The 13602-nt window shown below is 37.0% G+C and overlaps 1 protein-coding gene across 2 annotated transcripts in view; it reads right to left on the bottom strand.

Annotated features, from left to right (window-relative positions):
* Positions 1–13602, bottom strand: part of SRBD1 (S1 RNA binding domain 1) — a 236043-nt gene that overhangs the window by 186628 nt on the left and 35813 nt on the right. For both annotated transcript variants that reach the window (XM_082427667.1, XM_082427668.1), the window contains exons 7-9: positions 13431–13569; positions 10223–10319; positions 8784–8919 (exon numbers count right to left, since the gene is read on the bottom strand). In XM_082427667.1, the coding sequence (XP_082283793.1) occupies positions 8784–8919; positions 10223–10319; positions 13431–13569 (372 nt within the window). The remainder of the gene's footprint in view (positions 1–8783; positions 8920–10222; positions 10320–13430; positions 13570–13602) is intronic.

Here is a 13602-nt window from a genome sequence, read left to right as displayed (position 1 = left end):
GTTTTAATAGAATAAAAGTATTCATATTTTTCTGAAGTTGCAATAAAATTCAATCAAATAAAGGGAGGCAAAATCCAGTAGCAAAATCATTTCTGCAAAAGGAATTTTAGTATTTTAGTCACTGGTTTTATAAAAAATTCCTTTTCATTAGGCTCTATCAGTAGACAATAGCTAGGTAAGTAAAATTTCACTCTTCTAACAATTTTTCCAATTATCAAAAGTATTCATTTCACCCCATATGATACAGTGTACACAAAAGTAAAAAGAACAACTTAGATATTAGTGAAACACTTCAAAAGTTCAACAGCAGGGACCATGTCATCTACATACCCCAAGCAGGCACCAATACATAATAAGTGTTCAAGAAGTATTTGTAACGTAACTGAAGACTCTTCATGTTATGTTACACACACACACACAGAATAATAACATACCTTTTCATATCTATACCACCGTAAGTTTTTTTTAATTACATTTTTAATGAAGATAACTAAACATTATCAATGAAAAGTGACGCATTCTAGTCTTTTTCATTATCCTCTCCTTATAACAGTAAAATTCAGGAAGGAAGAAAAAATAAATTAAAAAAATGATTCATTGAGGAATTTCAGGTTTAAAGAACACTGGCAGGCCCCTCATTCTAAATCCCCCCCATCCTCCTATAAAACCAATAAAGTGAATAAATAAAACAACACAGGACCCACATCTTCAGCATTTCTAAGAAACAGAGAATTAGATTGGCATCTGATTTCAAAAACAAGCAAACAAAAAAAAACTTGTAAAGTAAGACAACAACAGAGCAACATGTTTGACAAACATAAGGAAAGAAAGTGCAAACAAAAAATATTATACTGGGCTTCCTTGGTGGCACAGTAGTTAAGAATCTGCCTGCCAATGCAGGGGACACAGGTTTGAGCCCTGGTCCGGGAAGATCCCACATGCCATAGAGCAACTAAGCCCGTGTGCCACAACTACTGAGCCTGTGCTCTAGAGCCCGCGAGCCACAACCACTGAAGCCTGTGCACCTAGAGCCTGTGCTCCGCAACAAGAGAAGCCACTGCAATGAGAAGCCCATGCACCACAATGAAGAGTAGCCCCGCTTGCCACAACTAGAGAAAGCCCGCGCGCAGCAACGAAGACCCAATGTAGCCAAAAATAAAATAAAAAATAAATAAATTTTAAAAAAATCATTGGATTATTAAAAATATATATATTTACTGAGCTAAGCTATCCTTCAAGTATCGAGGACATAGGAAACAATTGTGACTGTGTCAAAACTCAGAGAATTACAGGCATATCTCGGAGATATTACAGGTTCAGTTCCAGACTACTACAATAAAACAACATCACAATAAAGCAAGTCATACACATTTTTTGGTTTCCCAGTGCATATAAAGGTTATGTTACAGTATACTTTAGTCTAGGTGTGGAATAACATTATGTCTAAAAAAAAAGATGTACATACCTTAATTTAAAAGTGGCTATCATCAAAAAGAACACAAATAACAAATGTTGGAGAGGATGTGGAGAAAAGGGTACCCTGCACATTGTTGCTGGGAATGTAAATTGGTGCAGCCACTGTGGAAAACAGTTTGGAAGTTCCTCAAAAATCTAAAACTAGGGCTTCCCTGGTGGCACAGTGGTTACGAATCTGCCTGCCAATGCAGGGGACATGGGTTTGAGCCCTGGTCCAGGAAGATCCCGCAAGCCACGGAGCAACTAAGCTCATGAGCCACAACTACTGAGCCTGCCCTCTAGAGCCCGCGAGCCACAACTACTGAACCTGCGTGCCACAACTACTGAAGCCCACGCACCACAACTACTAAAGCCCGCACGCCTAGAGCCTGTGCTCCGCAACAAGAGAAGCCACTGCAATGAGAAGGCTGTGCAACACAACGAAGAGTAGCCCCTGCTCACCGCAACTAGAGAAAGCCCATGCTCAGCAACAAAGACCCAACAGAGCCCAAAATAAATAAATAAATTAATTAATTAAAAAACAAAACAAAACCTAAAACTAGAACTACCATATGACCCAGGATTCCACTCTTGGGTATACACCCAAAACAAAAACACTAATTTGAAAAGATAAATGCACCCCAATGTTCATAGCAGTATTATTTACAATTGACAAGATATGGAAGCAACCTAAGTGTCCATCAACAGAAGAATGGATAAAGAAGATGTGACAGATAGATAGATATCCACACACTGTGGAGTACTATTCAGCCATAAAAAAGAACAAAATTTTGCCATTTGCAACAACATTGATGAACTTGGAGAGTATTATGCTAAGTAAAATAAGTCAGAAAGAGAAAGACAAATACTGTATGATATCACTTATATATGGAATATAAAAAATACAACAAACTAGTGAATATAGCAAAAACAGACTCACAGATATAGAGAACTAGAGTACCAGTGGGGAGAGGGGAAAGAAAGAGGGGCAAAGAGGGTAAGGGGATTCAGAGGTACAAACTATTAATATTATGTATAAAATAAGCTACAAGGATATATTGTACAACACAGGGAATGTAGCAAATATTTTATAATGACTACAAATGGAGTATAACCTTCAAAAATTGTGAATCGCTATATTGTAACCTATAATTTATATAATATTGTACATAAACTATACTTCAATAAAAAATTAAAAATAAATTTTAAAAATTAAAATTAAAAAATACTTCAATGCTAAAAAATCATAGTCATCATCTGAACCTTCAGCAAGCCATAATCTTTTTGCTGGTGGAGGGTCCTGCCTCCGTGTTGACGGCTGCTGACTGATGGGGTGGTGGCTGCTGAGGGCTGGGGTGGCCATGGCAATTTCTTAAAAGAAGACGACAATGAAGTTTGCCACAGCGACTGACTCTTCCTTTCAGGAACAATCTCTCTGTAACATGCAATGCTGATAGCATTTTACTCACAGTAGAACTTCTTTCAAACCTGGAGTCAATCCTCTCAAACCCTGACATTGCTTTATTGACTAAGTTGATGTAACACTCTAAATCACTTGTTGTCATTTGAACAATCTTCACCAGGAGCAGATCCCATCTCACAAAACCTCTTTCTTTGCTCATCCATAAGAAGTAACTCCTCATCAATTAAAGTTTAGTCATGAGATTTCAGCAATTCTTTCACATCTTCAGGCACCAGTTCTAATTCTAGTTCTCTTGCTATTTCCATTACAGCTGCAGTTACTTCCTTTACTGAAGTCTGGAACCCTTAAAAGTCACCCATAAGGATTAGAATCAATTTCTTCCAAACTCCTATTAATATTGATATCATATCTCTTCCCACGAATCACAAGTGGTCTTAATGGCATCTAGAGTGGTGAATCCCTTCTAGAGGTTTTCAATTTACTTTGCCCAAATCCATCAGAGGAATCATTATCTATGGCAGCTATAGCCTTATGAAATGCATTTCTTAAATAATAAGACTTGAAAGTCGAAATGACTCCCTGACCCATGGGCTGCAGAATGGATGTTGTGTTAGCAGGCATGAAAACATTAATCTCATTGTACATCTCCATCAGAGCTCTTGGGTGATCAGGTACATTGTGAATGAGCAGTAATATCTTGAAAGGAATCTTTTTTCCTGAGCAGTAGGTCTCAACTGTGGGCTTAAAATATTCAGCAAACCATGTTGTAAACAGATGTGCTGTTATCCAGGCTTTGTTGTTCCATTTATAGAGCACTGGTAAATGAGCATTGGCTTAAATTTCAAGTCACCAGCTGCATTAGTCCCTAACAAGAAAGACCCTATCCTTTGAAGCTTTGAAGCCTTGAAGCCAGGCATTTTACTCCTCTCTAGCTATGAAAGTCCTAGATGGCATCTTCTTCAAGTATAAGGCTGTTTCGTTTATAATGAAAATCTGTTGTTTACTGTAGCTACCTTCATTAATTATCTTAGTTAGACCTTCTGCATAACATACTGCAGCTTCTACATCAGCACTTGCTGCTTCACCTTGTACTTTTCTTTTTTTTAATAAATATTTATTTATTTACTTACTTACTTACTTATGGCTGTGTTGGGTCTCCATTGCTGTGCACGGGCTTTCTCTAGTTGCGGCGAGTGGGGGCTACTCTTTGTTGCGGTGCGCAGGCTTCTTATTGCGGTGGCTTCTCTTGTTGCAGAGCACAGGCTCTAGGCACGTGGGCTTCAGTAGTTGTGGCTCATGGGCTCTAGAGCGCAGGCTCAGTAGTTGTGGCACACAGGCTTAGTTGCTCCATGGCATGTGGGATCTTCCTGGACCAGGGATCAAACCCATGTCCCCTGCATTGGCAGGCGGATTCTTAACCACTGTGCCACGAGGGAAGTCCCTCACCTTGTACTTTTATGTTATGGAGATGGCTTCTTTCCTTAAACCTCACGAACCAACCTCTGCTAACTTCAAACTTTTCTTCTGCAGCTTCCTTACCTCTCAGCCTTCATAGAACTGAATAGAGTTTGGGCCATGCTCTGGATTAGGCTTTGGCTTAAGGGAGTGTTACAGCTGATTTGATCTTCTATCCAGACCACTGAAACTTTCTCCGTATCAGCAATAAGGCTGTTTCACTTTCTTATCATTTGTGTGTTCACTAGAGTAGCAGTTTTAGTTTCCTTCAAGAACTTATCCTTTGCATTCACAACTTGGCTACCTATTTGGCACAAGAGGCCTAGATTGCAGCCTATCTTGGCTTTTGATGTATCTTCCTCACTAAGCTTAATCATTTCTAGCTTTTGATTTAAAGTGAGAGATGTGCAACTCCTTCTATTCACTGAACACTTAGGGGCCACTGTCGGGTTATTAAATGGCCTAATGTCAATATTATTGTGTCTCAGGGAATAGGGAGGCCCAAGGAGGATAGAGACGGAGGGAACAGCTGGTTGGTGGAGCAATCAGAACACACATTATCAATTAAGTTTGCTGTCTTATATGGGTGCAGTCATGGCACCTCAAAACAATTACAATAGTAACGTCAAAGATCACTGATCACAGATCACCAGAACAAATATAATAATAATGGAAAATTCTGAAATATTGAGAGAATTACCAAAATGTGACACAAGAGACACAAAGTCAGCAAATGCTGTTGGAAAATGGTGCCAACAGACTTGTATGAAACACAGTTGCCACAAACCTTCAATATGTAAAACACACAGATTCTGCATTTATTTGCAGAATAAACACATTTATTCTGCAAAGCACAATAAAGCAAAAAGCACTATGGAATAAGGCACACCTGTACTGTACACATAAAATCTTCTTGAGAAATATGCAACAGCAGAGGCCAGCAAACTATGGCCCATGGACCAAATCCAATCTAACATCTGTTTTCATAAATAAAATTTTATTAAAACACAACCATGCTCATTCATTTATGTATTAGCTGTGACTGCTTTCGTGCTGCAATGGCAGTTGTGTAGTTGCAGGAAGAGGCATCTAGCTCACAAAGTCTAAAATATTTTCTCCCTGGTCCTTTACAGAAAAACTTTGCCAACTCCATACTAGACTAGAGAATAAGCTTCAACCAGCTTAAAAGAAGACTGGAAAATTTTGGCAAAAGGACTAAGGGCAAGCATTTCATATAATTGTAGGACTAAGATTAAAACAAGGGTGAAATCAATTTCCATTAAGAAAATACAGGTTGCAATCCTGATACCAAAGTAGACTTCAAGCTAAAAAACCATTAAACAAGATAAAGAAGGACAGTCCATAAGGTTAAGTCCACATGCTGGTTTTGGAATAGAACAGGGGAATACACACCACACTTTAAAGATGCTGTTAGGTGTGACATGACCAAAGTGGTGGAGTAGGGAATTCCAAAACTCCAAACCTCTACAAAAGCAAAAAACTGGCAAAAACTGCCAGATTCAGCTTTTTCAGAACTCTGGAATCTAATCAAAAACTTACAATAATCAGAGGAACACTTCAAGAAGAAGCTGCAGAATTTTGGTGAAAGAGCACTTTTAACTTACCCACTTACCATCCTCCACTCTGCAGTTCAGCAGTGGCAGTGAAGATAACAGCCTACTTTTCTGGTGCAGTCTGCTAGTACCAGAGGGAGCAATATGGACCTTATTCTCAAAAGTTTGTGATTATGTGTTTCGATCTGTCTCATAGCTCCCTGACGGTTTGGCTCAAGGGCTTGCCTTTGTTTTACTTGTCTCAGAGCTTCCCCAGGAAGCTCCTGGGTGACATTTGTTCAAAGTATTTAAAGGCAATGTGTTAGCTGCAGTTTCAAGGGGTCAGGGATAACACCTGGGGATAAGGGATTACAGTCAGGGCAACCATCAGACAGACCAGAAAAACCTGGGAAGGAAGAGGCTAGTAAAAGAGATAACCAAGAGGAAAGGGGCTTTTTAAAATTTCCGCATATTTTAGGAAACCTAAGAGGTCATGCACGCATTCAGGACTAGACAGACACCTGCTCTGAAAAGACCTGGGAAGACCTTAAGTTTTCGCCTCTGTTTGACCTTTGAGCTCCACACAAAGACAAAGTGAAGGCTAAGGTAGAGTTGTAAACAGCCTTGCTAAGCATTGAAGGATGCCCCAACACAGAGCAAATACGCAGGACCAGGAAAGCTGTTATTTGTTTTGGCTCTAGGAATGAAGGAAACCTCTGTCAAGTAACTAGCTGTCCACTAAGCTAATAGACCAGGGACTTCAGTGGCCAAACATAACAAAGAATACAGACTACAGAAACAGTTTAGAAGTCGCTAAATAAACCGCAAAACCCCACAACAGCAACAACAACAAATGCCGGGGAGGGGGGAGAATCTGATTTTCAGTGTTGCCAACTTATAATATTCAAAATGACAAGTTTTAACAAAAAATTACATGGCAGGCAAAGAAACAAGAAAATATGACCCATTTACAGAAAAAAAGAAATTAACAGAAACCATCTCTGAGGAAGTTCAGACTTTGGCATTACTAGACACACTTTAAACTAACTGTTTTAAATATGCTCAAAGTTAAAGGAAATCACAGAGTCCTAAAGGAAATCATGAGCATGTAATCCCAACAGATACAGAATATCAATAAAGAGCTGGGTATTATAAAAAAAGAACCAAAGAGAAATTCTTGAGCAAAAAAGTACAACGACTGAAATGAAAAATTTACTAGAGGGGTTCAGTATTTGAACAATCAGAAGAAAGAATCAGCAAACTTGAGATATGTCAATTGAGTTTACATAGTCTGAGAAGAATTTAAAAAAAGAAAAAAAGAAATAAACAGAGGCTAAGAGACTTGTGGGATACTCTCAAGCATGCCAACACACATATAATGGGAGACCCAGGAGAAAAGGGCTCAAAGAATATTTGAAGAAATAATGGCCAAAATTTTCCCAAGTTTGATCAGAAACATCTAACTACACAACCAAAAATCACAACAAACTCCAAGAAAAATAAACTCAAAGAGATCCACAGCAAGACAAATTATAATCAAATTGTCAAAAGTCAGAGAATCTTAAATGTAGCAAGAAAATCAAGTGCAATCATCATGTGCAAGGGCTCAGTGAGATTAACAGCTGATTTCTCATAAAAACCATTAAGGCCAGAAGATAGTGGGGTAACATATTCAAAGTGCTGAAAGAAAAAACTGCTAACCAAGAATTCTATATTCAGAAAATCTATGTTTTGCAAGATAAAAAAATTCTGGGGATTGGTTGCACAACAATGTTAAGATACTTAACATTACTAAACTGTACACTTAAAAAGTTAAGATGGTAAAGTTTATGTTATATGTATTTTATCACAATTAAAAATAAATTTTAAAAAATAAGGAGAAATTAAGACCTTCCAGATAAACAAAAACTGAGGGAGTTTACTTTCCCTACCTGAAATGTTACAGAAAGTCCTCCAGGCTGAAATAAAATCTAGATAGTAACTCAAAAGCATACAAAGAAGTAAAGAATACTGGTAAAGGTAGCTACACAGGTAAATACAAAAGCCAGTATTACTGTATTTTTGGTTTGTAAAAAAATTTTTTTCTATATGATTTAAAGCCACATTCCACAATGTAGATATATAACCTATAACTACAATTAGGATAAAAATTAATAAAATGAAATGTGAAATTAAAAGACTGAGGGCTTCCCTGGGGGCGCAGTGGTTGAGAATCTGCCTGCTAATGCAGGGGACACGGGTTCGAGCCCTGGTCTGGGAAGATCCCGCATGCCGCGGACCAACTAGGCCCGTGAGCCACAACTACTGAGCCTGCGCGTCTGGAGCCTGTGCCCCGCAACAAGAGAGGCCACGATAGTGAGAGGCCCGCGCACTGCGATGAAGAGTGGCTCCCGCTCGCTGCAACTAGAGAAAGCCCTCGCACAGAAACGAAGACCCAACACAGCCAAAAATAAATAAATTAATTAATTAATTTAAAAAAAAAAAGACTGAGATATAATGACTACGATTTATATAACTGAGATCTCTCATACTTTATTTATCTTTATTTATTCTAATTCAGTTATCTCTATTTTGTATTTCACATGGAAAAGATCCAGAATTGAGCTCAAATCCAAGCATACTGGGAAGGAAAGTCTAATAAGAAAGATCACCAGCCAGAGAGTCAAGATACCGAAGTGTTATACTGTTAGCACAGCTAATAAGTCTCAGTGTCATTTACTAACTTCTGTGGGTCTTGAGTTCCCCATTTGTCAAATGGGGAGGATATAACAATATTATAAAAATTTATATGAAGGAAGAAAATAGTTGATTGAAAATTCTTTAGTAAATAAAGTAGTAAATCTGAGGTATTATCATTATTACTACTATCAGCATGCATAAGCAGTTTTCTTATTTACCTGATGATGTTGGATGTTTCTTATGTTGCACGAAAAATTTTGGTAGAGCAGAAACTTATCAACATCTTTTTCATTTACTTTTTTTGAGGATACCTTTGCCAGAGATGATTGGATACAAATATATCTATTTTGGCACCTGTTCAGATACACAAATATTCAAACATTAAGTAGTTATTAATATGTGCTTTAGTAAAGAAACACATTATATAGAAAGAAGATTAACAAAAAACTAAATGAGATTTACCAAATGAGATTTTTTTTTAATGATGCTCAACTATAAAAACGTTATTGACCCATCAAAAGGGGACTCCTCGCCTATTCATGCTAGCATAGGTGTTCCAGATCTATTTATATTTCAACCCAATCCTCCCATAAAATGCCTAAATGAGTTCGGATACTATCTGCAGTTATGCGAGAGACTAATAACTCTGGCCTAGATATCATCCTTTTCTAACCACTGAGTTAGGGAGTCAGAACCAATTAAAAGCTAAAAAGAAGGGAAACAAGATGATGTGTCAGGACAGCTTCCAATGACAATTTATGAAATTGAACCAAATTTCAGCAGTATAATTACTTATAAAAACACATTTAAAAACCTGCACAATTCTCCTACTTCAACTCATTCCTGTGAGGGCCACTGAGAAAAAAGAAAAATTCTCTCCCTTACATTAACAAAAACCCTGACAAGCTACAGTAGTCAACCGGTTCATTTTCACCTTTACTCTCCTCTGCACAGCTCACACAGCTAGAGATGTGGAGAGAGAGGAAGAGTAGACCTCTGCCAAACCCTGTCCTCTGATACACAGAAGGAAAGGAAGGACACAGTACCTAAAAATAAGGTTTTTAAAATAATATCTTTTTTTAATGAGGCATAAAATCCATAAGCCCAAGTAGGGTCTAGGTCAAAGGGTTTTACTCTCTTATAAATTGGGACTATGATACTATGGATAAGCTGCTCTCTCCATCAGCTAAAATTCATTTTGAGGTCAGCACTTTTATCCATACCTGATATTAAACATTCTCAAGTTAACCCAACCACTGGTAAACATTATAAAATTAAGTGCATACATCTCAATACGTTTAAAAAGCAATGCCACCCATTCTCAATGGTTATGAATCTCTCTCTAGCATGTATTGCACAATGCAGTGGTTTTAAAACTGTGTTCCTCAGAGGTCTCTGCTGAGATGCTTCAGGGTAAGGAGGATGAACAGGCAGAGTTCCAGGCTCCCTGCCCAGAATTCAATTAAAGCAACTTTACTTTTATCTGTTTTATGTATTCAGGTTCTGTTGTTTGAGCAGAGAGCTGTGCTACTAAAAAAATTTTTTTAATTTTTAGAAGTCTGAAAATAAAGTTTTTAATGAACACTGGAGTTAGCACTAACCATGCGACCCTTAACATCATGAGTCCACAAAGCAGAAAACTCTGAGAGTTACTCACAATTTCCGAATGAAGTCAAGCGTGTCTTTGTCCTTAGCAATCATGTCTGCTAAAATATGCTGCACTCCTGTTTCAATATCCTGGAGTGCTGAAAGCCCTTTAGGAGAAGGGTAAGAGGGAAAACAAAAGCAAGAACTACAGACTGGTTTTTAAATCTATAATTAAATCACAATAAATTTATTCCAGTCAAAATAAAACCTTAAGTTGACAAACTTAAGACAGAAAAGTATCCTCTGTGGTGACCGAAACGGGCAAGAAATCCAAAAAAGAGGGGATATATGTATACATGTAGCTGATTCACTTTGCTGTACAGTGGAAACTAACACAACATTGTAAAGCAACTATACTCCAATAAAAATTAAAAAAACAAACAAACAAAAAGACAGAAAAGTATCATAGTAGTGACTAGCTTCCCTCAGCAACAAAATCAAGTCTCCAAAAACAATAATACAGGACCTTAGCATACCATGTAACCTAGTGGTGAAAAATGCAGCTCTGGAGCCAGCTGCCTGGTCTAATCCTGGCTCCACCATCTACCAAATGCATGACCCTGGGCAAGTTACTTGGTCTCTCTGTGCCTCAGTTTCCTATAAAAATGGAATAATAATAGTATCTACCTCATGAAGTATTTACAAAGATTAAGCATTATAGGATTAAGCATTATAGGTTATAGGAAATATATATTAATAGAGTCATATCTCAAGGTATATTATTTCATTCCAGTTACAAAAATTCTCCTTTGTGAATAATTTTATTAATATCCCTATTTTGGCTTATGAGGCATTTATTCACATTTTCAATGACCTATTTGAATTTCTCAAACCTCAAATGAGCACAAAACAAGAGCCATTATGTGGTTGTTCATCTTCACAGCTGAACTGTCTACCAATGGTACATTAAGTTCTCTCCAAGTGCTTTCAGTTTGCTAATTTACAGCAGTGTGTCTTGTACATTATGGCCCCTGCAATACCAACTTATACACTGAGAGAGATCATTTGCAATGCATTATTTATTTCTTTTGTCTTTATTGTTCTATTTCCATTAAAGCTTCTTTTTTTTTTTCTTCCATTAAAACTTGAATTACACAAGCACTGAGTATCATAAGTATGTTTTTCTGAGGGTATGGTTTTAGTGAGTAACAAGTACAGAAGACAAAGAGGATAGGCGGACAGACAGAGTAATTAATAAAGAGAAAATGCCTTGTTGGCTTGTATTATGATAACTGATCTTAACTAATGATGTAACTGCATTTATTTCAAAGAAATTTAAAGAAAGAAATTTGGCCACTGAAATTAATAGGAATCCTGTTTACATTTTAAGAGAGTTTCCCTATGAGGGAATTTTCAGGAACAAATTACCTCTGAGAGGTGGAAGACTGTATATGTAAAGACTTAGAACAGCTGTGGCGCATAGTAAGCAGTCAGTAGGTGTCTGCTCTTGTGTTAGCTTTCTCACTAGATCAGTCTTTATCCTAGAAAACCACTCACTACGCATTCCAAAAGTACCTCACAGCATCATTACCCGAAGTTTAATGAGAATACCAGGGTGAGAAGTCAGTAGTAAAGATGGAACTTACAATGAGACCAATTAATGAGAGAGACTAGAAAGAGGAAATTATAGATTTTGCAATTATAACAATGGGCTTTTATAAAGCCCACATCATTCAGGGGAATACAATTTGTAAACCTTATGTTATCAAACCTACTTAGTAGGAACTCAGTATGTGTGTGAACTAAGGAAAACTTTGTACCAGAGGAGGTGAAGAGTGGAAGGAAAGAAAATAGACCAGAAGAGAAAAATAAAAACTGACCATAAATCATTATGCATCTAACATTCTGAAAGCTCCAACGTTTGATTCTATTGATAATAAAACATACCATCACTGGGCACAGACAGTTCCCACTGTGGCTAACCTTAATGCTTGGCTATATGGTCTCAGTAAATATTAAAATATTAAAGTTGCAACCATTTGAAAATATAACGAAAAAAATAAAACAAACTTGAATTTTACTCATTTCAACCCATCTCTAAATTCAAATATTTACCAATTTGCTTTTTCTTTTCATTATTGCCCTTTTCAATATAGATATTAGGATGTGTGTATTTGTGTATGAGCAGATATTCATATTTTCACAGACACATACTTAATTTTTTAATTGCAAATTCACATTTGCCAGATTATATAAAATAAACACAGGTTTTGGTATGCTGATTCTCTACAGTTTAGTACATCCTGTAGATTTTGTTGTCAGAGACTGCCCCCTACAGACACTCTCCCAGCCTAAAGGAAGGAAGGCTAAAAGGAACTAGAATGAGAGTAGTAATCACCAGAGCATCAATCTCCCCTTTCAATCCTAGCAGAGCACTCCTTGGAAAAAGCCACTCTTACTCAAAAAGCTCTCACTCCAAGGCTCATTTTGACAATAAAACCAATATACCCTAACATGTATCAGTTGACACTTTCCTTCGGTTCTTCTTAGAAATATCTCTCCCTTACCCCCTTCCTCTCTCATTCTCTCCTGTGCATGCACATACACAAAGTGAAAGGAAGATACACTTAAGAAAAAGACAAACACTTTACTCGTGGAGAGTAGAAGTGTGGAAGTAGGACTTCACTTTACAATCCATATCTGTCCGAATTGTTGAAGTTCTTTTTAAAAAGTAGATATGATTTTTATAATTAAATAAGTTTTTAGAAATAGAATAAAAATTTTAAAAGACAATACAGGAGGATCTTTATAACCTTGGATATAAAGGAAATTCTTTAAAAAGAAAAAGAAGCAATTATCTAAAAAGAAAAGATTAACAAAATTGAAAAGATTAACTATGATAAAACTAAGACCTTCTATTTACCAAAAGACAGCATAAAGAAAGTGAAAAGAGAAGTTACAAGCTGGGAGAAAAGATCTGTAGCACATGTAACTGAGCAAGAATATCTAAAAAATTCTTATAAATTAATAAGAAAAAGTGAAACAACACAATAGAAAAATGAGCAGAAGAGTAGAACAGGCACTTCATCAAAAGAGGAAAGCTGAATGGCTAAGCAGGAGGTATACTGGGATTTGTTTTATTAGAATTATTTACTCTTTATATGCTGTAATATTCTTTTGTATCATCATTACTTAATGAAACAATTTTTTTAACCTAAGTTTTCAAATTAAAAAAGGAAAGACACAGAAACGACCTCTTTATTAAGTAAAGCTGGTACCTTTAACATTGGGCCTAATGTAAGAGAGCAGATTGAGGTCCCCTGGATTTTCAAGCAGTGTCCTGGCTGCTCCTTCTAATCCCAGCTGCTTTGCTCTCTGGGCTTTGGTGCCCTTGCTCCCAGTTTTATATGGTGCTGACTAGGGAAAAAAGTCAGAAAACATACCAAATTA

Source organism: Balaenoptera physalus (genome assembly GCF_965194825.1).
Source record: "Balaenoptera physalus genome assembly, chromosome: 15".
In the NCBI taxonomy this organism is placed as follows: Eukaryota; Metazoa; Chordata; class Mammalia; order Artiodactyla; family Balaenopteridae; genus Balaenoptera; species Balaenoptera physalus.
This window is presented reverse-complemented; position numbering and strand designations above follow the sequence as displayed.